The following is a 27,535-nucleotide window of genomic DNA, read 5'->3' as shown; positions in this document are numbered from 1 at the left end:
CTAGTTGGCTGAGCGGGTGTCGAGATCATGGCACAAGAACCCTGCTGATATGACTGAACACCCATTAATCTCGGAGAGGTCCTCTAGATATGCACATACTCACCGCACTCGAAACATCCATCTTGATACTGCGGCTGAAGAAACTCAGACTGAAGGGCCTGCTGACCACGATAATAACTCTAAAGACGAGGTGCTTTGATAAGAGTTGGTGGTGCACTATAAGCTGGCTGCCCTAAAAGAGGTACATAAGTACCACGACTCCCTGAAGCTCTATGGGATGTCTGAAGTGATGAATGAAACAACCTAGGGGGATGGCCCCTACCAAAAGTACCTCGACCTCCAGATGAGGCTCTACTAAATCCAGCGGAGTGACGTGGCCTCTTGTCAAACCCCTGACCACTCCCTTGAGCTAGAACTATCTCAACTCTTCTGGCCACATTGGCTGCATCCTGGAAAGAAATATCACTCCATATCTCCTTATCCATCTACAATCTAATAGGCTGAGCAAGTCCCTCAATAAACCTCATCACTCTCTCTGTCTCTCTCTCTTTCTCGGTAGGAAGTATTACAAGAGCATAACGAGCCAAATCAACAAATCTAGTCTCGTACTAAGTGACAATCATAGAACCCTATTGAAGGCACTCGAACTGCCTCCGATAGTCCTCTCTTTGAGTGATAGGAAGATACTTCTCAAGAAATAGCTGGTAGAACTGGTTCCAAGTAAGAGCTGGAAACCCAGCTGGTCTAGCCAAACAAAAATCCCTCTACCCTTTCTTGGTGGAATCTGATAGACGAAAGGCAACAAAGTCGATCCCATTGGTCTCTACTATGCCTATGTTTTGTAATACCTCGTGACAACTGTCCAGATAGTCCTAGGGATCCTCTGAAGATGTACCACCATAGGTAGTGGTGAAAAGCTTGGTAAAACTATCCAATATCCAAAAAGCCTCAAAAAACATAGCTGATCCTTTGTCAGTTTGTGCTGTAACACCCGGCGGAACCACCCTAACTGGCTGAGCTGCTAGAGTCTGAAATGTGTCGACCTATGAAACACTCTATATAAGGCCCACTAGACAGATCAAAGCATCCTAAAGTACGGGGGTAGCGATGAACCCCTCTAGAACCTGCGCTGGCCTTGCTGGAATGGTCTGGGCTGGAGCCTCCTCATCAAACTCTTTCTAAGGCTCCACTACTGGTGCTGCTGCTCAAGCTCTGGGCTGAGCCCTGCCCCTACCCTAGCCTCTAGCACGGCCTCGACCTCGTCCTCTGCCCCTCGTAGGAACTTCCACTAGGTGCTTTAGTTGCTGCTCAACTGAAGAAGCAGTACATGTTCTCTCCATCTGCGAAGAAATAAGAGTGTATAGACTTCAATTAGCATTGATAGATCAAATCGCACGCCAGAAAATAATAGAAGTCAAACTATTCCTAAACTATGTATCCCCTAGAGGATAAGTACAGATGTCTCCCTAACGATCCCTCAGACTCTACCTAGCTTGTTCGTGAATTGTGAGACCTAAGCAACCTAGTGCTCTCATACCAACTTATCACAACCCGAAATTCCCACCATCGGGACCATGATGGCTCCTAATATCACGCTCGCTAGGCAAGCCAATGATAGTGTTTTATTCACCTTTTTCTGTTACATTTCATAGATTAAAAATTGAAAAAACTAAATCAAGTTGAAATAAATGTGGAAGTACGTAAATAACCTATTATCTATATACTATTAACAATACCATAACTGTCACTACCTAGAAAGTGGTGTCACAATCCACGAACATACTATGAATTACTACAAATATTGGTCTAACAGAAATTACATTTGTTTGAAATGAAGGAAAAGCAGAAATGTAGAAATGTAGAAGGGGACGCTAGGGCCTGCAGACAACAACAAGAATACTTTGGGTCTCCAAACTGTAACCTTCAGCCAATCTCTCTATCAGCCACTATGTCACGACCCTAAACCCAGATCTGGTCGTGATGGCACCTCTCATGAAGACAAGGCCAGCCGACACATTCCCATTTCAATTTTAAGAAATTAAGATAATAAGTATTAAGTCTTAAACATGATAAAACCCCAAAATAAGCATTGAACAGTACAATTTGCAGAATTTAAAACCAACACAGCCTGACATCGGGGTGTCATCGGTCATGAGTATCTAACAATATACTACAAGTCTGAAGAGTCTACAAAGCTATTATAGAATCACTAACAAGAGAAAGGAAATGAGATAAAGGGGGAGAAGCATGGGGCTGCGAACGACAAGCAGCTACCTCGTGAACTCTGAAATCTGCCGGGAGCTCTCAACCCTCGCAAGCAGGAACTGCAGCACCTGAATTTGCACACGGGGTTCAAGGAGTAAAGTGAGTACTCCAACTCAATGAGTAATAATAATAAATGAATACTAAGAAATAATAAATCATATAAGGCACATCACAGGCTATAATAAAACAGTAAAAGCCAGTAAAAGTAATGAAACAGTGAAAATATGCAAAGTCACTTTAGTTCAGTTTAAGCTTCTTAAAATGCCTTTTTAAACAGTTCAACAAGTAAAAGGCAGACAACTAGAAAAGGTAAACACATAAAGAACCGCCCCTCGGGCACAATACCAACAGAATCATCCCCTCGGGCAACACATCGAACAATACCAGCCCCTCGGGCTCTATCTCATATTACAATGGGTACCCGCGCTCATTGGGGGTGTGCAGACTCCAAGAGGGGCCCCTTACGGCCCAAGCACAGTATCAAGCCATCTTGTGGCATAATCACATAGGCTCTCGGCCTCAAATCAACAAGCCACCTCGTGGCGTACAAATATCAGGACATTGGCCTCATAACCATAATCAGATGTTTCCTCATAACATAGGCCATCGGCCTTACTCAGTCCAAGTTCTCACAAGACACTCGGGCAATAGTAAAACATGATGCTCAGCCCAAAATACCATTTAAAATATCATTTTAAGGGTTAAAGCAGAGTAGACATGGCTGAGTTATGAAAACAATAGAATATAGCATGACTGAGTACAAGTATAAAGTCAAAACAGTGAGAAAATATCAGTAAAATCCCCTAATGGTTCAAATAGTTGGCACAAGGCCCAAATATGGCATTCAACCCAAAACATGATGGTAGCAAATAGTTTTCAGTCAAATACGCGTAAAATAGTCATACGGGACAGACTAAGTCACAATCCCCAATAGTGCACGACCTCATGCTAGCGTGTGCGTCACCTCAATATAGCACAACGATGTGCAATCCGGGGTTTCATACCTTTAGAACCCAGCCCTTCACGAACACGGAGCCTTCCTCGCGAATGTGAATGCTAAAATCTCAGCCTTCTAAACTAACCCTTCACGAACGCGAGGGCCTGCTCGCGAACGCGAAGGCCATTTCTCTGCAATATTGAACAACAATTTTCTGCAACTCTCAACATCTAGAAATGATCTAATTGACCACCCGAAATTCACCCGAGGCCCCCGAGACCTCAAACAAACATGCCAACATATCCCATAACATCATTAAAACTTGTTCCAATCTTCGGAACACTCAAAACAACATCAAAACACCAAATTCAAATCGGATGCAAGCCTAAGAAATCCAAAATCTTCTAAATTACACATTTGATCAAAAACCCAACCAAACCACATCTGAATGACCTAAAATTTTGCACACACATCCCAAGTGACACAATGGAACTACTGCAACTCTTGGAATTCCATTCCGACCCATATATCAAAATCTCACCTATCAATCGGAAAACGCTAAAAATCTAATTTCGCCAATTCTAGCCTAAATCTACTCCGGACCTCCAAAACACATTCCGATCATGTTCCTAAGTCCCAATTCACCTCCCAAAGCTATCCGAACCATCGGAATTCACATCCGAGCCCTCTAACACATAAGTCAACATCCGGTTAACTTTTCCAACTTAAGTATCCTCAAAAGAGACTAAGTGTCTCAAACCTTACCAAATCCTTTCTGAACCCGAGCCAACCAACCCGATCACTCATAGAACCGATAAACAAAGCAAGAAGAAGTAGAAATTGGGAAAACAGAGCGGTAACTCATGAGACGACTGACTGGGTCGTCACATCTTCCACCTCTTAAACAAACGTTCGTCCTTGAACGAGTTCAGAAACATACTTGAAGCCTCAAACAGGTGAGGATATCTGCTTCGCATCTCCCGCTCGGTCTCCAAGGTAGCCTCCTCCACAGGCCGACCTCTCCACTGCACTTTCACTTAAGCTATATCCTTTGATCTCAACTTTTGAACCTGATGCTCCAAAATGGCTGCTGGATCCACATCATAAGTCAAATCACCATCCAACTGAACCATGCTGAAATCCAGAACATGAGATAGATCCCCAATATACTTCTGAAGCATAGAAACAAGAAATACCGGATGCACACTCGATAAGCTGGGTGGCAAAGCAAGCTCAAAATCCACCTCCCCAGTCCTCTGAAGTACCTCAAAAAGCCCAATGGACCTAGGACTCAACTTACCTTTCTTCCCAAATCTCATAACACCCTTCATGGGCGAAACCTTCAACAGAACCTTCTCACCAACCATGTAGGGCACATCTCGAACCTTCTTGTCAGCATAACTCTTTTGCCTCGACTGCACTGTACGAAGCCTCTCTTGAATTACCTTCACCTTTTCTAGATCATCTTGTATTAATTCTGCCCCCAATAGCCTAGCCTCACCCAGCTCAAACCAACCAACTGGAGATCTATACTGCCTCCCATGCAAAGCCTCATATGGAGCCATCTGATTACTCGACTGGTAGCTGTTGTTATAAACAAACTCTGCAAACGGTAGAAACTGATCCCATGACCCTCTGAAATCAATGACACAAGCACGCAACATGTCCTCCAAAATCTGAATAGTACGCTCGGACTATCTTTCCGTCTGAGGGTGAAAAGTTGTGCTCAACTCAACCTGAGTACCCAACTCTCGCTGCACAGGCCTCTAAAACTGCAAAGTAAACTGAGTGCCCCAATCGGAAATGATGGAAACTAGGACACCATGCAAACGAACAATTTCCTAGATATAGATATCTGCCAACCGCTCTGAAGAATAGGTAGTACACGTAGGAATGAAGTGCGCGAACTTGGTCAGCCGATCCACAATCACCCAAATAGCATCGAACATCTTCAAAGTTCGTGGAGCCCAACTACAAAGTCCATAGTGATCCGCTCCCACTTCCACTCTGGAATATCCATCTGCTAAAGCAAGCCACCCGGTCTTTGATGCTCATATTTCACCTGCTGACAATTTAGACACCGAGCTACAAATCCCACAATTTCCTTCTTCATTCTTCACCGCCAATAATGTTATCTCTGATCGTGATACATCTTCACGGCACCCGGATGAATGGAATACCGCGTGCTATAGGCCTTCTCTAGAATCAACTCCCGAAGCCCGTCCACATTGGGCACACAAATCCGGCCCTGCATCCTCAACACCCCATCATCACCAATGGTCACATCTCTAGCATCATTGTGCTGAACTCTGTCGTTAAGGACAAGCAAAGGCAGATCATTATACTGGCGCTCTCTGATGCGATCATATAAGGAAGACCGAGAAACCACACAAGCCCATACCAGACTGGGCTCCGAAATATCTAACCTCACGAACCAATTGGCTAAGGCACGAACATCAACTGCAAGAGGTCTCTCCCCAACTGGAATATATGCCAAACTCCCCATACTCATCGCCTTTCAGCTCAAAGCATTGGCCACCACATTGGGCTTCCTCGGATGGTACAATATAGTAATATCATAATTCTTTAGCAACTCCAACCACCTCGGCTGCCTCAAATTATGATCCTTCTGCTTGAACAAGAGTTGGAGGCTACGATGATCAGTAAACACCTCACAAGACACACGATACAAGTAATGCCTCAAAATCTTCAATGCGTGCACAATAGTAGCCAACTCCAAATCATGAACGGGGTAGCTTTTCTCATGGGACTTCAGCTGACGAGAAGCATAAGAAATAGCTCTAACCTCCTACATCAATACACAACCAATACCAACTCTCGAAGCATCACAATACACAGTTTATGAACCTGAAGTTGATGATAAAACTAACACTGGTGCTGTGGTCAAGGCTTTCTTGAGCTTCTGAAAGATCTCCTCACACTCATCCGACCACACAAATGAAGCACCCTTCTAAGTCAACTGTTGATACCCAATTTTTCCTGTATATTTTTATATGTAAAAGACATTCAAAACGGCATGTGTAGGAATATATAAGTATGTCCAATTGAGTTATTATTTTTTTGTAATTTTTAAAGATTTTAAAACCAATTTATTCCCATATTTTACTCATAAAAAACCCAATAATATTTCCAAAATTATCATTTTGATGATTCATTTTGATGATTCTCATATTTATACTAAAATATAGCTAAGATATTTTTTATAATTTATTTAGTATTTTTAAGGCTAAATTGCATATAATTGCAATTTTAGCCTCTTTTAGATTTAATTGTGTTTATATCAATAAAAATTAAGTCCAGTATTTTTTATTTGATAATTATGTACCATAAATCATTTTAGTACCTTTAATTTATTTACAGAAACTATTTTATTATTTTTTACAAATCAAATAGGAAAATTGGCTATTTAAATATTAGCCCCATTTTATTTCAATTATAGCCTGATTTTGAACCCCAATTGAACCCAATTTGAAGCCCAGTTACCCTAATCCAAATACAATCTGAACCGACTCAAACCCTATTTTTAAGTCGCCATACTTACCCGTTCAATCCAGGTCGTTGATCAAAATGATCAACGGCCACCAGACCACCTTACCTTAATTAATCCCAAGCGACCCCCTAAACCCTACCATTTTCCACCATACGTCGCCGCTGAATTACCCTCCTCTCTCAAATCCTCTCTACAACACCCTGAAACCCTAGTTGCCTCCACCCTAATCCGCCCTAATCCATGGCCTTCCAAGGTTATCGGAGACCTGTATCATCCTACCATGGCTTCTACGTGTTCATTTCTGTGGTCTCATGACCAGGACTTGAAGGGGTTTTTGTTCGGTTTTTGCTCGATGACTGTTCTTCGGTTGTCTCTGACCTTTCTCCGGCTATCCATGGCTATTCGAGTCAGACTTTTGACTTTTTTTGCTTAGATCGATGGTTTTCAAGGCCTTTCTTATCATTTGGGGTTCTTCTGAAACCCTAATCTCTAAGGTTCTTTCGACTTCTTTTAGATCTTCTTCAGATCTATGTTTGCTTTGAACTTCTAAGCGTTTTCTCGAAGTTTCTTTTAAAACTCTACTTTCAAAACTCTTTATCTTTTCCGATTAGGGTTTTCTTATTGAGTTATTTCAAAACGATTCTCTGATTGTTTTTGACATGTTTTGCTATGTTTGCTCATATAGTTCTTCTACCTAAGTTTTAATGTTGAAAGCCCTAATTTCTTTTGACCGTTTATTAGACGAATGCTTGTTTGCTGGAGTTTTGTCCGATTTGTTTGTTTATCCTCTTTTGAAACTCTTCTATTGTTGAAAATCCTATGGCTTTGGGTCTGAGACTGTTCGTTAAAGTACTTGACTTGATGTGAAGTTCTTTATTTCGAAACCTCTTATCCCTTTGTGTGATTTTTCTGATTATGGGTTTCTATCTCCTCTAAAACTCGATTATGCTCGAAACCCTAATTTTTTTAAAAAAAAAGGGTTTTCCTCACTTGCTACTGTGAGATCTTCACATGCTTTTGATATTCTATGTTTTCTACACTACTGATTTAATGTGACTTGACCTATTGGACTATCATGCTTCGAATGTTGCCATCTACTGAATTTTGTGTTATTATTGCATGCTATTTCCTTTTGCCAATAGGCTTGGCCTCGCATGTATAGTGTTTGTGCACTCTATTTATATGCTGAGGTTCCTTCTTTAATTAATCTTCAAACTTGTGACTGATTTCAAACTTTTCCTTTGTGAAATTCTGATTTCCCTCGCCTGTTATGGTTAATTGATTTCTTTTCCTATTTTGCCTTACTAAATCCTTTCCGAAATTAGAATATTTCTGTACCTAGTCTCGATTACTTACATAATGTTTTACTACTTCTTTTACGGCAACTGTCAGTCTGCTTACAAATTGATTTATTTCCTTATTTTGAACATATCACTGCCCGTTAAGCAAGTGATCACTTAATTAAAGGCAATCACTTGTATAATTGATTCTGAATTGTGATTGTTTCCATGTTTGCAGCTTATTACTTCTCTCTTACTTGTTTTTAGAATGCTATAAATACCCTGCACTTCTTTTCTTTCAAACACATGAACACAAGGCATAAAACACTTGAGTTCAGACACACACCCCACCAAATCTCTCTTTTCTCTGTTACTACTTGTATTGCCGCCTTACCTAGCCGGCTGAAAGCCAAGGTTAGGCTATGGGAAACTTGCTTATCTTTCTCTGTATTCGCATTTCTTACTGGTATGTTCTAATTAAGCTCTGCACCAACAACAACATGCTTATTTACTGTTTCTTGCATCCTTGTTTGTATACTATTTGTATTTAACTCAGTACCATTATTAAGCATGCTGTAATTTCCCCATTTTCGGTTCAGAATTAATGTATCATGACTTGTGAATATTAAACCCCTACCCCAATGTGTTGTGGTTGATTTGGGCATGACAGCATTGGACATTGCTGTGCATGACCCAAACCTGATTCTCCTGGGATCATAACCTCCATATTTCTCTTATATGTTGTATGTTCTAATTAGTTTACAGGCATGTTAGCACTTCCCATTGTTGTACATGCCCAAAGCTAACCCATGCCTAAGTATATAGGCTCCTTGCAATGGATTCCCAACCCTTGACCCCCCTTTGTATGAAGTTATTAAATCTATGTGTTATTGATTATTGTCTCCCTATCACTTCAGTTTTGAAACTTTGTCCCTACACTTTAACTATATTCTTAGAACTTATGTTCTGCCCCCCCCCCCCTTGTGTGAGCCTTGCCTTTAGACCCATGAGCTCCCTCTGAACTTGGACACATAAGAGTTGGCATTTTCACACTGCACTCATCTCTATTCTGGTTATGTAACTTGGGTGTGAGCACTGCCGGGGGTCCTCTTGAGACCCATTAGGGAACTTTGACATACTCAAGTCTGAGAAAGGCTTTGGATCAATGGCATTTGAGGTGGTTTATTCCATAACTTAGAGAGGAAGTCAAGAATCAGGCTTTCTCTAGTTGTAACTTTTCTTTTCATTTTTCTGGTGTAATTCATTACTTCTGTTCTGTAATAATTTGTAATAAACACTTGGGGTTGGATAGTGAAGAGGGTTGGGTGATCATGCAAAAATCGGGGTTTTTGTTATAAAACAATCTCATTTCGTCAAATAGATTCAATGGACCATTTCTTGAGCAAAAATTAGATATTTTTAGAGTGAGAGAGTGCCCTAGAGTGAGAAAGTATCCCTCATCAATTCTTCTACAACTCTTGCTCAAATCTTAAAAGATTCACAACGAAATCCACATTAGGCCTTCATCCTTGAGGTAAGATTCTATACCCTAACCTTTAATTTCAAATCTAGCTAAAGATGGGTAATTATAAAGAATGTTTGTGGGTATTGGAGTTGTTATCTTTCTTGCATGTGTTGTCAAAGGTTGTAGAAATATTGTTGAGCTAAAGATGGTAAAGTATGGGTTGTGGGTTGATGAAATCCTCTATAAAAGGACCATAAAGATTTAACGCACATATGGTATTTGATAAAATGCTCGAATGAGCTAGAATTATGAATATCTTCCTAATTTGTGTTCAATTTTGTTATGTCTCGAAGTAGATTGGCATTGCTAGAATTTTCGAAACATTGTAGAAACTTAAGGAAAAGCTCTTTGAGGTATGTATGGCTAACTTTAACTCTTGTAGAATCCCCTTGTTGTGACGAGCATACGATATGTGTACCTTGTATAAGAATATGTGTATTGATTGTCTTAGTTGATTTCCACACCACCGTGTTATATGTGATTGTGAAAAGTGATTTGATGTGCCTACCTTATTATGTTCTAAGCTTGTAAATGCTTGAGGATGACGATATGGGAGTATGTGTTAACGAATGAAAGAGCGTTAATGTGTCCAAATGTGGGAATGTGTATAATGGCTAAAACAATGCGTGGTAAGTAATGAAAGATGGTATTGTGAAATGACGTAAATGAGTCGAATGATTATGATAACACCTTGTACATGAATTACTGCTTGGTGACATCTATGGTGTCTTGGGCCCAAATGTATGAATTGTTGATATGAACTTGTGCTTCCTTGAAATGATGATTCTTGTGATTAATATGCTTTGAACATTGTTGGTTAAGTCTCGCGATATAATGGTGTAAGTAAATGGCAACAAACCAAGTGTGTGTGTGTGAATTTGTTCATGTGGCAAGAACTGTGTAACAAATGATGGAAAGAAATCGTAATTGATGCAATTGAAACAACTGTGGTAATATCATACGTGACTTGTCGCGGGCAATTATCGTTGTGACTTAAATTGTATACGGGCTGTTGCATATGATGGAAATGGTATTGATGTTATGAAAATTCTTTGTGAATTATTGTTGTTGTCGTGTGAAATTTGATTGTCCGGTGGGATCAGGTTGCGCACCGCAACACGAAGTTATAAGGTGTGGGTTGTGGTGATAAAGGTGGTCGAGGTAATAAGGGTGGCCAAGGTAATAAGGGTGGAAACGTGATCAAAATCACTATTGAAATGAAAATATGTGAAAGTTGTGAAACCATTGATGTGATGAAATAATGTTGAAAGGGGAAAAGGATAGATTGTTGACCTTGTTTGGCTTTGGTTGTTCCTTTCATGTGCATTGGATTGTTGATTCTAATACTGTTTATTACCTGTGTATTTCTTGATTTTACTTGGGGTAAATTTTGTTCATACATACCAGTACAATTCAAATGTACTGACGTCTCTTTTGCTGGGGCACTACATTCGTGTTATGAATGTAGGTGGTTCTATAGCAGGTACTCCAGTCCACCAATAGTAGCACTCCTTCACTTTTCATCAACTGTATTGGTGAGCCCATTTTTCCTCTCTGGGCCCTGCGTGGCTCATGCCGCTTTTCCTCTCGGAAATCTTATTTTGGTATTTGCGTAAGGTATAGCCAGAGCCTTGTTACCGACAAGTATTGTAACACTCTTTTGTATCCCTAGAGGCTCCATAGACAGGAAATGTGGGTTATGTACTTATGTATTTTGTATTTGGGCAGTGTAACTTGTAAACTACACTATGTAACCATGTATAATATGTAAATCTCATAAGAATGTGTTTAAATCATAAATGGCTATTTCACTTGGTTAACAGATAATGAAAACACGGGGTAACACGTGGGATAGGAAAGGCATGACTGGGGTTACCCGATCGAGCGCCGGTTGCGCCCCTCGGTTTTTGGGGCGTGACAAACTTGGTATCAAAGCCTAAGGTTTTAAAGTGTCCTAGGATATCTCAGAGACGTGTCTAGTAGAATCCTTCTTATCGGTGTGTTGTTGACCACATCTATAAGTTGGAGGCTACATGGACATTTAGGAATGTTACCCTTCTCCAACACTCCAGATCGGGCGATAAATCTTTACTATAAGATTGTCTTATAACTCGTGCATTGAGATTCAAGGTAAGTTTAGACGCTCTTTCATTTATTTCAAGTAATGTTGTCATACGGAATGACCAGTGGGCAAAGGCCTGGATATTAAGAAGATGGTATATGTGTTATGTTGAACGAATGGTACAAATATATGAGGTACATACATAGTACCAGAAGCATACTTTATTCGAGAAAGTGTTAAAAATGATTGTAACCTCCAAAGAAACATTGAATTGATAAGTGCTATATAAGCTTGAATAACACATGTGGGTAGTGTAAGAAGTATGTAAATGATCCTAAGGTGTGAAAGAACACTGGTTATATAAGCACGTGATATATGGGAGACATGACCAGGAGATTGATGATGAGAGTGCAAATCTCTCCTAGGAGACAAGAAGTTATGAAATGAGAGTCAATAGAACCCATAACGAGAAGACCCTTATGCTACGAATGTTATAAGAACCTCATAAGTGTATGAAGTTTTGTTACACTCCTAAAGGATATTGGTATGAGTAATTGGAATCCCAAGCCCGTGTGGCTGAATAAGAGCAAAGGACTTATGAGGTTAATACCATTGTGACTTCAATCTCCCTAATACTCGAACATATATGTGAGGGATAGAGAAATGAAACATATGTCCATGAAGTTGCTAAATTCAAGACTTGTGTCAAAATTCGAGACATTCGCCCTAAGTGGGGGAGAAAGAGCCATAGCAAGGCCACTTAAATACAATGAAACAAGAGTAAGACCATGTAGCTTTGATGTTTGAATATTTTTGTTGAAGATATGCGTAGTCTAGAAAAGTAATAATGGATAATGTGATTATCTGAAAGGATATGCAAATGATAGACCACTAGTACCTCCAAAAAGGTGGAAGGTTAAGGAAGGTAAATTCTTCATACATGGCAATGTGAATAATAGGGTCAACGATCCTAGAAACTAAGAGTAGGTTTGTAAAGGGGTTTTATACTTGTTAGAGGGCTTGGGACAATGCATCCCAAGGAAGTACTATAGATCAAAGGTGAAAGTTTTGCGAGTTATTAGAATGGGTTAATTATGGAATTGAGATTCAACTAAAGTTCCAAGACGTTAAGAAAGATGGAACGAGTGGGAGAAATAAATATAATGCTATAATAACCCAAGAGAGTATTTGGGCTTGATGGAAACCTTACAAGCAAATAAGTGTTAAGTGATATGTGGATGAACACACTTTCCCACAAATATCCTAACAAGAATTAAGAGGTGAGCGGGTTAAAAAAAATTAAGGAAAAAGACCACGTAACATGTGGAAGAGTGCGTGGCTATTCACTAGCTAGGAATAATGAGGCGAGAAGAAATAAGAAGAAAATCTATAAATTGAGATGTCCATGGTTATCGCAAAATAGTTCATATCAGAATGGTGGACTCGCCTGGAGCACAAGTGTTAATAGAAGGTATAAAGGACTAATCATAATGCTATCGGCTTGGGTGACACCGAATGGTAACTAAATGAGCTACAGATAGTTCAAGTCTACATATAATGAAAGTAAGACTATTGGTGGTGAAGTTGTGATATGATAAACTCATTAAACTAGGCATAATGATATTACAAGTTCACGGGAGGTAGACAAGTGTGTGGCAAAATAAGGCTACCAATTATGCACTATGAGCAAAATAGAATGGGAATAAATATTCAATTTAGAAAGAAAAGATGGCACCAATATATTGTTCGGGCCAGTGGCGCTTTCTGAATTGAATATGTACGAAGGGTGTTGATATGCATTTTGGGTGGTGTTGAACAGTAAAGAGAGATCACGAGAATGTTTACAAGGGAAAGTGGAGTGGTTTCTTAAATCCTATAAGGCACACAAGGAGGAAAGAGGTTGACCAGGAAAGGTCTGAGCACAATGTTATATTACACTTGATGCAATGTCGTGCATGTTAATGATATTAAGGTGTGTGCGCAGGCTAGGAGATGTTATTCCTTTGAAATAGAAGGTTTTATAAGAAAACTCATCCAGTAATGTCTTTTGTTGAGAATTTGGAAGAGCAAGTTGCAAGAGAAATGTGATATAGATGATTCACTATTGATGGAACATGGTCAGGTGATCACTTATGCCTCTAGGAAACCCAAGAATCATGGAAAGAACTATCCAGCACATGGTTTAGAACTTGCGGCGGTAGTTTTTGGATAAAGATTTGGCGACATTATGTGTATGGGGTCCACGTTGATGTATTTATGAACCACAAAAGCCTTCAATATATTTTTAAACAAAAAGATTTGAATCTGAGACATAGAGGATGGCTCGGGATACTCAAGGACTATGATATTGAGATTCTCTATCATCCGGGAAAGGCCAATGTTGTGGCGGATGCTCTTAGACGGAAATCTATGGGTAGTTAGCTCACTTGGAGATATATCTAAGTTTGTTGGCCAGGGAGTTTCACTAGTTGGCTAGTCTAGGAGTTCGTCTTGCGGACTCTAGTGAAGGGAGAGTAATTGTGTAGAATAAGGTTAAATTGTCGCTTGTAGCGGAGGTCAAAGAAAAGCAATACAACGATCTATTGTTGGTACAGCTGAAGGAGGGAATTCATAAACACAATATCACATCTTTTCTTTTGGCCTTGATGATGGTACCCTACGGTGCCAAGAGCGCCTATGTGTTCTAGATATTGATAGTTTTCGGGAAAGGATTTTGGCAAAAGCTCAGACTTTTAGGCACCCAGGTTCCACTAAAATGTATCATGATCTCAAAGAAGTATATTGGTGGAATAACATGAAAAGAGATGTGGCGAACTTTGTGGCAAAATGTCTGAACTGTCGGCAAGTGAAGGCTGAACATCAAAGGCCTGGAGGATTGTTACAAAGCATAGAAATTCTAACGTGGAAATGGGAAATGATCAATATGGATTTTTTGGTAGGATTACCTCGCACTATGCACAAGTTTGACTCAATTTGGGTGATTGTGGATAGACTCACGAAATCAGCGCACTTCTTGCCAGTCAAGTCCACTGATACTGCAGAACAGTATGCTCAGTTGTACATCAAGGAAGTAGCCAGACTTCACGACACTCCAGTTTCTATTATCTCAGATTGAGGGGCTCAGTTCATAGCAAACTTTCGGATGAAATTTCAGCAAGGTTTGGGTACTCAAGTAAATCTCAGTACGGCCTTCCATCCGTGGACTGACGGTCAGGCAGAGCGAACTATTCAGGCGCTTGAAGATATGTTGTAAGCTTGTGTTCTATCTTTCAAAGGTAGTTGGGATGACCATTTTCCACTTGTTGAGTTTGCTTACAATAACAACTTTCACGCTAGTACTTAGATGGCCCCATTTGAGGCATTGTATGGAAGGAGTTATAGATCTCTGATTGGGTGGTTCGAGGTTGGTGAAGCAGAACTGTTAGGGCCAGATCTTGTGCATCATGCTATGGAAAAAGTTAAAGTCATTCAGGAGAGGATGAAAACTGCTCAGAGTCGTTAGAAATCCTATACAGACGTGTGTCGAAGAGAATTTGAATTCCAAGTAGATGATTGGGTATTCTTGAAAGTATCTCCCATGAAGGGAGTCATACGATTTGGGAAGAAATGGAAGTTAAGTCCGAGGTATATCAGACCGTATAGAATCATTCAGAGGATTGGTCAGGTGGCATACAAGCTCGAGTTGCCACCCGAGATGTCGTTGGTACATCCAGTCTTCCATGTGTCTATGTTGAAGAAGGTAGTGGGAAATCCGTCCGTTATTGTGCCAATTGGAGCTATTGAGGTTAATGAAGAACTATCTTATGAAGAAATTCCAGTTGCCATTCTTGATAGGCAAGTACGGAAATTGAGAACTAAGGAAATTGCCTCTGTAAAAGTGTTATGGCGGAACCAACAGGTTGAGGAAGCCACTTGGGAAACCGAGGAAGAAATAAGAAAGAAGTACCCATATTTGTTTTAATATTTATGTAATAGCTTTCATGCATTTGGTTCCTGTAAACTCTTATCTTTTGGATTTGATCTATGTTAAAATATTCCATTTTGACTATGTATATTGCCTATGCAACCATGGTTGGTGTTGAACAAGTTATGTTATGTCTATAGAACGTGTATATGCTGTTAGGATATGTATCTGGGGCCCTCTGACAGGTAGATAGGTCTAGTTACAAAGGAAATTCTGGCGAAATTTTCGGAAATTTAAGGAGTTAGCCAAATTCGGGGCTGATGATATATTTCATAATATGAAAAAGCAGAAGTTACATAAGGATGGCTAATGGATTAAACTTGATCCTCATTCGAGGACGAATGATCTTAAGCGGGGGAGAATGTAAAGCCCCAGAAAATTTTGCTTAGTAATTTAAGATTTCGTGGAGCCAAGGTAGGCCAAATATTTTATCTTTCATGCAAATGAGGATTAAGGAGATTATGGATATCAATTGGATATGTTAATAAGTTTATAAGTCATAGTAGAAGTGAATTGGGGTCTAAAGAGGCCCCTAAGTCTAAGCCAAGTTAGAAAATTTCATAAGAGACGAAAGTTGTAAATGAGTGAGCACAAGACCTGACTTTGGACAATCATATCTCCAATTATTTAAGGATTTTTGTGATTTAAAAACTATCAAATAAAAGTTCTTTGAGTCTAGTTTCCAACGCTTCAAACCGTTTGTCATTCGGACACTCCTACCAAAAGTTATGACCAAATTACCAAAAGCAGCGCAGAATTTTACACTACCGCGCCGCCCCATGCGGCGCGGCTGTGTAAATTATCAGAGCACCTCCAGTTTCGTTTCTAAACACATTTTTAATTACCACGCCGCCCCATGCGGCACGGCTATGCAAAAATCGGGGTTTTTGTTATAAAACAACCTCATTTCGTCAAATAGATTCAAGGGACAATTTCTTGAGCAAAAATCAGATATTTTTAGAGTGAGAGAGTGCCCTAGAGTGAGAAAGTATCCCTCATCAATTCTTCTACAACTCTTGCTCAAATCTTAAAGGATTCACAAGGAAATCCACACTAGGCCTTCATCTTTGAGGTAAGATTCTATACCCTAACCTTTAATTTCAAATCTAGCTAAAGATGGGTAATTATAAAGAATGTTTGTGGGTATTGGAGTTATTATCTTTCTTGCATGTGCTGTCAAAGGTTGTAGAAATATTGTTGAGCTAAAGATAGTAAGTATGGGTTGTGGGTTGATGAAATCCTCTATAAAAGGACCATAAAGATTTAACGCACATATGGTGTTTGATAAAATGCTCGAATGAGCTAGAATTATGAATATCTTCTTAATTTCTGTTCAATTTTGTTATGTCTCGAAATAGATTGGCATTGCTAGAATTTCTGAAACATTGTAGTAACTTAAGGAAAAACTCTTTGAGGTATGTATGGTGAACTTGAACTCTTGTAGAATCCCTTTGCTGTGACGAGCATACTGTATGTGTACCTTGTATGAGAATATATGTATTGATTGTCTTAGTTGATTTCCACACCACCGTGTTATATGTGATTGTGAAAAGTGATTTGATCTGCCTACCTTATTATGTTCTAAGCTTGTAAAGGCTTTAGGATGACGATATGGGAGTTTGTGTTAACGAATGAAAGAGCGTTAATGTGTCCAAATGTGGGAATGTGTATAATGGCTAAAACCATGCGTGGTAAGTAATGAAAGATGGTATTGTGAAATGATGTAAATGAGTCGAACGATTATGACAACACCTTGTACATGAATTACTGCTTGGTGACATCTATGGTGTCTTAGGCCCAAATGTATGAATTGTTGATATGAACTTGTGCTTCCTTGAAATGATGATTCTTGTGATTAATATGCTTTGAACGTTGTTGGTTAAGTCTCGCGATATAATGGTGTAAGTAAATGGAAACAAACCAAGTGTGTGTGTGTGAATTTGTTCATGTGGCAAGAACTATGTAACAAATGATGGAAAGAAATCGTAATTGATGCAATTAAAACAACTGTGGTAATACCATACATGACATGTCGCGGGCAATTATCATTGTGACTTAAATTGTATACGGGTTGTTGCATATGATGGAAATGTTATTGATGTTATGAAAATTCTTTGTGAATTATTGTTGTTGTCGTGTGAAATTTGATTGTCCGGTGGGATCGGGTTGCGCACCGCAACACGAAGTTATAAGGTGTGGGTTGTGGTGATAAGGGTGGCCGAGGTAATAAGGGTGGACGAGGTAATAAGGGTGGAAACGTTATCGAAATCACTATTGAAATGAAAATATGTAAAAGTTGTTAAACCATTGATATGATGAAATAATATTGAAAGGGGAAAAGAGAGAGATTGTGGAACTTGTTTGGCTTTGGTTGTTCCTTTCATGTGCATTGGATTGTTGATTCTATTACTATTTGTTACATGTGTATTTCTTGATTTTACTTGGGGTAATGTTTTTTCATACATATACCAGTACAATTCAAATGTATTGACGTCCCTTTTGCCGAGGGCACTACATTCGTGTTATGATTGTAGGTGGTTCTTTAGCAGGTACTCCAGTCCACCAACAGTAGCACTCCTTCACTTTTCGTCAGCTGTATTGGTGAGCCCCTTTTTCCTCTCGGAGCCCTGCGTGGCTCATGCCGCTTTTCCTCCTGGAAATCTTATTTTGGTATTTGCGTAAGGTATAGTCGGAGCCTTGTTACCAGCAAGTATTGTAACACTATTTTGTATCCCTAGAGGCTCCATAGACAGGACATGTGGGTTTTGTACTTATGTATTTTGTATTTGGGCAGTGTAACTTGTAAACCACACTATGTAACCATGTATAATATGTAAATCTCTTAAGAATGTGTTTAAATCATAAATAGTTATTTCACTTGGTTAACGGATAATGAAAATGCGGGGTAACACGTGGGATAGGAAAGGCACCCAAGTCCGCTTGACTGGAGTTACCCGGTCGAGCGCAGATCGCGCCCCTCGATTTTTGGGGCGTGACAATATGCTTCCCCAACATACAATATATGCGTTTTGTATGTCGCCCTAGATTTTTACCCTTTGAAACCAAAAATCAGCCTAATATCCCTCCTCTTTAGGTATAGTAGTCCTAAGCTCCTCCGGGACTGATAGGAATGGGACAGGTAAATAGCATGCAATAGTAATCGAGACCAATCCGCGCTTTAATACCTTAACGAGGTGGGAAGGGTAGATATGGATATGATGACCGGTGCGCTAATACCACGTGTATCCCCTCTTTTGAGGAGTGTCATATCGGGTATCGCATTGATGTGATCCATATTAAATATAAACCTAGGACCCGTTCTTTCTTTATCTACAAACTCTTTTAAAAGAAACTCTTCTTTTAATTGTTCTTTATTTTATATGTTTAAATTTAAATCCCCTAATATTTGAGCCCATACTTATCTATTTGCTAAACTCACAATAAACTATCTAGCCGGGAACCACACTAGTGGATCCTGAGGGGTGCCTAACACCTTCCCCTTGAGATAATTTCAAGACCTTACCCTATCTCTGGTTATTCCAACGAAAAATAGAATTGAACCTTATTGGTGTCCTAATGCACCTTAAATCATTAGGTGGCGACTCTTCAAAAATGCAAAACCCAGTTCCCAAAAGGAACGAGTTGTCCTATACCAAATGTCATAAACCCGATTTCCGTAGAAGGAAAAAGGGCATGGCGACTCTGCTGGGGATATTTAGGCTTTTACCATTTCAGACTATTAGTGTTAATTCATACCTCTTTATGTGCAATTACTTGTTTAATTCCTTTAAGCTTTCAATTCCATTTTCAATTGCAAAACCGACTTGTCTTTTGTTTCTTTCCTTTATTACTGCTTTAAATTATGAAACTGTTGTATTTACTGCTTTCTTAACGTGCAAATACGTGCCAACATGCTTTTAATTATTGCATAATCATGCTCAACATCATACTCCACTCGTGCCAAACAAGTACCATAGCAACGCTTATAATGAGTGGTTGCGCTCTTCCTATATTATTACCCCCTAAATTCGGAAAAGACATATTTGCGATAAAACCAGTCGATCAACGGTGTAGTCGATGGTTCCGTGTCTTTCCCCTTTGAGTTGTCCGCTCAAGGGTACCAGTCTAAAACACCATAAGAAACCTCACTCTGTTTAAACTGTAAATGCATCATGGTCAAACCTAGCCGAATCAGTTATGTTGTCCGCATAATGACTCTTTAAGATAAGCCTTGTCCAAAGTCCACTGGGTTTTCCTAAACCCAAACGGACATCACCACATTCTGTGCATTTGTTTGGAGAACTAAATTCTTTATTCCAATTGTTGATGTTAAATAGTCGAGTCTGGCGGGGGTAAGGGCCTAACCTTGTTTATCTTGCAGAAAATGAAGAACGAGGTCCCCAATTTCGGTATGGTTAGCACGCCCCTACTCTTTCTAGACTGGTGGAGGAGTCTTCCATCAGATGACCAAATCAATGAGTGGAAAGAGGGGGCCGCCAGAGCTAGCAAAAAGTTGGAATATCTGGAATATAGTCTGTTGGAATTAGAAGGAAAAGTGAGGAAGAGAGTCACCGACTGCCAGAACGCTAAGAGAAACGAAGGAGAACACCTGGAAAAGGCATTTTTACTGGTGAAACTACGCGAACTGGAGGATTTGATCAACGAGAGCATTCAACCTGAGGAAGGTCCTTCAGGGACCAAGTAGATAGGAGTTTATCTTTTCGCCTTATAAAATGTAATAAGGCCAATGACCATTAGTGATTTTTATTTCCTGCTTGTTTAGTGTCGATTTGGGATTCGTCTTATTTTCTATCAATAAAATGAGGAATTTAGCATTCTAAGTTCTCCAAATTAATTTGTCTCTAGGCCTACCTCGGGCCAAAAGAGGTCCACAAATCAGGACACGATTTATATTCTCGCAATATATATTTAAATATTGCAATGCTTTTTATAAACCTCACTACCTTGTTACCTTTTTATTTTTACGTTTGTTTTATTATTCCCCTTCCCCAAAGATTAGTTCGTACACTCTGGCAACATCATCCTATTCCACGAGATCTAGGGGCCCTCCACCCACTCCTCCTCTTAGTCATGTCAAAAATAAGAACAAACGGAAGATGGAAGAATTGAATAACGTCAGAAAAGAGAACTCAACTGAATGGGTAGAGGTCACTCATGGTCACAGTACTCAGGTTCCTAAGGAAAAAGCATCCTAACTCGAACAAAAGCTGCTGAAATTCCAAGAAGAGCTTGATCAGGTTCGGAACTTGGAAAATCTGCCATTTTCCCTCACCACTCCACATATCAATTTTCCAAATGCTCGGAACCCCACACCTCCGAAATATCCCAAAGCAACAGAACGATCCCGCTCCTCACCATAACTGCAACACCTGCCATACCTCAAACAACACCCTGCTGGTCATCCCAGAACTCGAAAACTCCACAAATGACCATGTTACACCTCCTTTTTGCGCGCCCGCCCCGAAGGGTAAGATGCGCGAGGGAGTTTTTCCATTTTAAGTGACAATATTCGAAATGGGATTATATAGTTAATTCAGAGTCGCCACTTGGGAAAGGTTTGTCTTTTGGTGTCCCAAGTCACCGGTTTATCTTGAATCCCAATTCGAGGAAAATGTTCGACTTTCCAAATGAAGTCTGCGAACCAGAAATTCTAAGTAAGGAATTCTGTTGACCCGAGGGAAGGTGTTAGGCACCCCCGGATCCCGTGGTTCTAGCACGGTCGCTTAAATTGTTATAATGGCTAAATATCTGATTTTAAATACATGTTATAACTTGTGTGCTTTTATTAGATTTAAACCGCTTTTATTATTATTTATTTTTTATGGAATTACAACGTCGTGAAAATGCATTTCGAACCACGTCACAATCAATGCGCCCGTGGTTATTACTACATTCCGACTCCGTTGAGATTTGGATTTGGGTCACATAAATGCACACCCGAATTTAAGAAGGTAAGATTATTAAAATGCGCACCTGAAGCAATTATCGTATTATTATTTCTGGGTAAGGCCGTGGAATTTTGCTAAACGGCTCATCCCGAAGTTTAAGTAATTTTAATTAAACATTTATCGAGGGCCCCACAATTTGTGCATTTTATTGGGCGAGGCTCATCTCATTTATTTTAACAGGATAATCCTAAAGTGCCTACATTTTTCTATTAAAATTGTCTCTACAAAATAAAAGAAAAAAGGTCTTAATTTATTTACATGCTTGAGTTGTTATAGTTGAAATTCGGATATGATTCATAAATTCTGAAAATGATGTAAGCAAGGCGGTCTGTTGCCAATGCGGGCGCAGGCCCAACGTGTATGGCATAAAACTAAACCTGGGCCGTCTTATTCACGTATTACTAACTAGTTACATTATACTAGGCATGTTCTCAATTTGTCAAATTAAAAAAAAACTTAGCAATCTAATTTTAATCATAAACCAATTACATGCTGGAATTAACCAATATTATTTAACTAAACAATATTCTTACAAGTTCCGAAATGGTCTATTCGTTTGTCCCCCATGCTCAACATAAAGAATTATTCAAAAATATTCAATTACCAAACTACCCCTCCGACCTTATTGCAATTACCATTTTACCCCCGAAATAATTTGAAATTACCAAAACTACCCCCATCAGCTATAACCAATCAATTAATCAAACTTAACCAAAATATAGCCAATATGATCAATTTCTAACAATGTTCAACAAAAAATTCAAACTAAATGATGAACAACATCCTTAACAACAAACAAATATATTCAGATTTCTAAATTCAATAATCATTTGAACTTAAAATCTAACAACTTTACAACCAACAATTCCTATATTAAAACTAAATAAAATCATGAAGCAAACTGAAGAAATAATCAAAAATGATAATCAACAAACAAGAAGACCAAACTATACTAATTTCGGATTCAAGATCAATCAAACAAAGTATGAACATAAATGAAAAGATTCAACAACAATAACAAACAAGCTTTATTCAACTTCGAATTAAACTTAAACAAAATAAATAAACATATTCAAATCACTAATCTTCAAATAATCAATTAATATTTTTTAAATTAAATCCAACAAAATTATAATAAAGATACATGATCCAAAAAGTAAAACCAAAACATAACTTCACATTAAATCACTGGATTAAAAATGAACTTCAAACAAAGATGAACATGAACTAAATCTATTTTTAAACAACAAACATGACGGATTAAATGACTCAAACAACATTAATAATTTCTGGAAAATCCATAACAACATGAAACAAATTGAAGAAATAATCAATTAAATTTCAATTTGAATCTAACAAACATTAGACTAACAAATTTTTACCTAAACAATAAAACAAACATGAAATAAACATGAAAAACAACTAATTAATTTCCATTTGAAATCTGAAAATTAATTCAACAAAACATATGAACATGAACAAAACAAAAAATCAAATATCTATCGATTTTAAATTCGAGAAATATCAAAACGAAATACGGACAAAAATAAAACCCAAAATCTACTAACCGGATCGAAATGACGAACAACGACTAACCAACGAGGAACTCGACTATGTAGGGACTGTTTTGACGACTCCCAACCAAAACTCGAACAAACGACGACGAACACGAACCTAATTAGTTGACACCGAAACAGTAGCAGCAGTTGACACGATGAAACAAAAGCAGCTGGGGTGCGTTTGGTTGTTTGGACGGAGAAGATGAAGCAGAAGGCAGAAGCCTACGTGGAAACAGCTTGGCCATGGAAGCGAGTGGTCGACGAGGGCAAAGCTTAGAGACGACGGAGGAGCTGGAGCCTGGAAGCGAGTGGTCGACGAGGGCAATGGCGGACTGCTTGGTGGAGCTGGGCAGCCATGGATGTCGAGCTCAAGCTCGAGCTTGACGAAGAACGAAGAAGATGAAGAAACCACAGTCACGTGGTCGCCTGGGCTATTCATGGTCGAAGACGAAGCAGCGGCGACCTGTTCGCGTGGGTTATCGATGGGGGTGGTCGTTCATGGCTATCGTTGGGTGGTTGTGTCGCTTGGTTGTTTGAACGAAGAACGAAGGAGGAGGAGTAGCCATGAACGTTGGTGAAGCTGAAGACGCAGCTGGGTCGTCCATGGTGAGGGTGAAGGGCAGCCACGGAAGGTGGGGTTTGGAAGGTTTGGAGAAGAAAAAGCAAAGGGAAGGGGGGGCGGATCCTTTTTTGTGCTTTTAGGGTTTTTGTTTCTTTTTTTTTGTTTTGTTTTGTGTTTTTTTTTTAAAAAATGAAGAAGGGTGTTGGGTATTTGGGTTAATGGGGCGGACCGGGTCGACCCCGTGTGAAGTGGACCGGGTCATGGGGAAGGTTGGACAATTGTTTGGGCCTGGGGTTGAAATTTGAAGATGTGGCTCAATCCGATTTTTCTTTGTATTTTTGTTCTCTTTTCTTCTTTTATTTTTCTAAAACTAAATTACAAAAGTACTTAAATTATTATTAAGAACTAAATTAAGTTGCAAATTAACTCCCAATAACAATTAACGCACAATTACGTAATAATTAAGCATAAAATTGTATATTTGGACATTAAATGCTAAGAATGCAAAAGATGCCTATTTTTTGTAATTTTTAATTTTTGTAAAACAAATTTAATTACTAACAATTATAGAATTAAATCCTACATGCAAAATGTGACATATTTTTATATTTTTTTTATTAATTTAACAAATAAACATGCACAGACAAATACAAATAATTATCCAAAAATGCCACAAACTTCTCAAAATTGCACACCAAGGAAAATCATTTTATTTTGAATTTGTTTGGGAGTAATTCTCATATAGGGCAAAAATCACGTGCTTACAGACCACTATCACACCCACCATAATACCACTATCTACGTGGAGACTGTGCCACACTCCACCCAACCCATCTCAAGCGCACCCGAGTCTGATGATAAGGACTTGCTCATCAAGAACATGGCTGAAAAACTTATGAAATTAACTAGCTGGATTCAAGGCGTTGAAGGAAGCAAGGGAATTGAGGGGCGGAACTACGAAGATCTTTGCATACAGCCCGATGTCGAGCTACCCGAGGGGTACAAACCTTTAAAGTTCGAGATGTTTGATGGTACAGGGGATCCAAGGGTCCATTTGAGAATGTACTGTGACAAGATGGTTGGATTAGGGAAAGACGAGAGAATTCGCATTAAGCTTTTCATGTGGAGCTTGAAAGGAGATGCTTTGTCTTGGTACTTTAGCCAAGATCCAAATAAATGGTCGAACTGGGTATGCATGGCGTCCGACTTTATGGAAGGATTCAGGTTCAACACAGAGAATGTGCCAGATGTGTTCTATATTCAAAATCTAAAGAAGAAGCCTACGGAAACATTCCGCGAGTATGCCACTCGCTGGAGGTCCGAAGCTGCTAAGGTCAGACCTGCCTTAGAGGAATAACAAATGAACAAATTCTTTGTCCAGGCTTAAGACCCGCAGTATTATGAACGCCTAATGATGATCCAGAGCCACAAATTTTCTGACATTATCAAGCTGGGAGAAAGGATTAAAGAGGGCATCAAAAACGGTATGGTTACGAACTTCGAGGCCATGCAAGCTACAAATAATGCATTATAGTCAGGTGGAGTGTCCAAGAAAAGGGACCTAGGAGCCGTAATAGTTGCATTGAGAACCAAATCCCCCATCAAATACCAAACCTACCCAATGTTTCTACTCACATATCAGCCTACTCCAAACCACCAAGCACCCTCACCCTCTTACCAAGCTCCACCGCCACCTTATCAATCACCTTCACCTCCCACATATCAGCCTACTTCGCCCAGATATTCCCAACCTACACATATCTACCAAACATACAATGCTCAACCATCTCACTATCAATCACCTCCTGCACGCCAAAATTTCCCTAAACCTCGACCAAATTTTGACCGCAGATCCCCGAAATAATATACAGCCATTGCTAAACCTATTGACCAGTTGTATGAGAGACTCAAAGCTGCTGGTTATGTTACCTTCATCCCTGCTGCAACTCCTGAGAACCCTTCTCAGTGGGTTAACCCAAACAAATCCTGTGCATCACATTCCGGCATGAAGGGACACACCATCAACGAATGTCGTTCTATGAAAGACAAGATCCAGACTTTAATTGATAACAAGATTATTTTGGCAAAGGAACCTGCTCCGAATGTCTGAAACAACCCTCTGCCAAACCATAAGGGTGGAGGCATCCACATGATTGAAATAGAGGATGATTGGGATCCCGTGGGATCAATCGGGTTGATCGCAGAAGGTGATGACCCAAAGAAGCCAATAGTTACGCTCAATCCGATCGTAGTCCAGATTCAGCCCTCTAGGGATTCTGAGGTAAACATATCTGTGCCAATAGAGTTTGAAGCAACGTCATCCGCAAAAATACCAGTGCTAATTGAGGTCGAATTCGTGTCTCCGGCAAATGCACCTACACTGTTTGAAGTGGAAGTCTTACCACCCAAGGCACATGCTCTGTTCAGAGTAAAGATAGCCACACCAATCCCAATGGTGATGTCGACCATGTCGCCATTCCATAAGAAGGCTATACCATGGGACTATACAGCCGAGGCAAGGAGGAAAGGCAAGGTTAGGTTCGAGGAAACTATTGCGGCACAGGGTATGACGAGAACTGGTAGGGTTTATACCCCGGAACATCTAGCTGAGTCAAGCAAGCAGGCCTCCAACTGGTCACCCATTATTGAGATAGGTCCAGACTATCTTTGGAGAAAGATGCAGGCCAAGGAGTACTCGGTCATCGACCAGTTGAACAAAACACTGGCGCAAATCTCCATTCTTGCTTTTTTACAAAATTCTGAGGCGCACAAGAATGCTCTACTGAAGGTGCTGAGTGAAGCATACGTACCAAGCAACATCACTGGCAGAGAAATAGCTAACATGGTAGGACAGGTATTGGAAAGTCATAAGATCACATTTCATGAGGACGAGCTACCATATAAAGGTTTGGGGTATAACAAGGCATTGTACATCACCGTGCAATACGAGGACTATTTTATCACCAGAATCCTTATCGATGGAGGGTCCAGCCTCAACATCTGCCCACTGGTAACACTCAAGAAGTTTGGTAAAGGACTACACGAGATAAATGACGGAGCTATCATTGTGAAAGCTTTCGATGGTTCTCAAAGGTCCACCATTGGGGAGATTAGTCTGTGTTTGCAAATGGGACCCACTTGGTTCGATGTTGATTTCTAAGTGATAGACGTGCCAGCATCTTACAATCTACTATTGGGATGGCAATGGATCCATGCTGCTGGGGCCATAGCATCAACACTGAATCAAGCAGTAAATTTCGAATGGAATCATCAAGAGGTGATCATTCACGGTGACGGTAGCAACCCTATATACAGTCGCCAGACCATTCCGTCAATCGAAAGAAGAAAAAAGCTAGGTGGAGAGACCTACCATCACATTAAACTGGTAAATATTGTTGACAAAGACAAATTGTGGGATAATAAGATCGAGGGTATACTGAATTGGAGTGGGTACGAACCTGGCAAGGGACTCGGAAAGAACCTTCAAGGAATCTCTAAACCCATAAAGCTCAAGAAACATGGCACAACTTTTGGTCTGGGATACAAGTACACCTGGGAAGAATTCAACAATTGGTCGCCACCATGGCACGATCCTTACTATTCGGTGGATCAGCCAATACCACATCTGGAGCAGACCTTCCAACCGGCCGATATTATTTATGGGTCAGATGAAGAAGGAGCACTAGCAGCGGTGAAAAACTTGTTCTTAGAAGATAATGACATGGACTGTTGTGTTGTTCTCGAGGATGAGGGGTAGGAAGGCCCTTCCATACAGGCTGCAAGTAGAGGGGCACGCCTCAATAACTGGACCATCAGGACAACCAGAGCCCGACGAGCCTCAGGGTAGCAAAGCTAAAACAAGCATTGTTTCCTTTACTAAAAGATTTTTTTTTTTTGCATA

General features: G+C 39.8%; 1 protein-coding gene across 1 annotated transcript; it reads right to left on the bottom strand.

Annotated features, from left to right (window-relative positions):
- Positions 1 to 4,239: 4,239 nt before the first annotated feature.
- Positions 4,240 to 4,866, bottom strand: LOC138889487 (uncharacterized). Its single transcript, XM_070172800.1, has 2 exons — positions 4,648 to 4,866; positions 4,240 to 4,542 (listed from the first exon to the last, which is right to left on the bottom strand). Exons 1-2 carry the CDS (start codon positions 4,864 to 4,866, stop codon positions 4,240 to 4,242), a joined length of 522 nt encoding a protein of 173 aa, XP_070028901.1.
- Between the last annotated feature and the right edge of the window lie 22,669 nt (positions 4,867 to 27,535).

Source organism: Nicotiana sylvestris, chromosome 1, assembly GCF_000393655.2.
Source record: "Nicotiana sylvestris chromosome 1, ASM39365v2, whole genome shotgun sequence".
NCBI classification, from domain to species: Eukaryota; Viridiplantae; Streptophyta; class Magnoliopsida; order Solanales; family Solanaceae; genus Nicotiana; species Nicotiana sylvestris.
The sequence above is the reverse complement of the archived record's forward strand: the minus strand, read 5'-3'. Positions and strand labels throughout refer to the sequence as shown.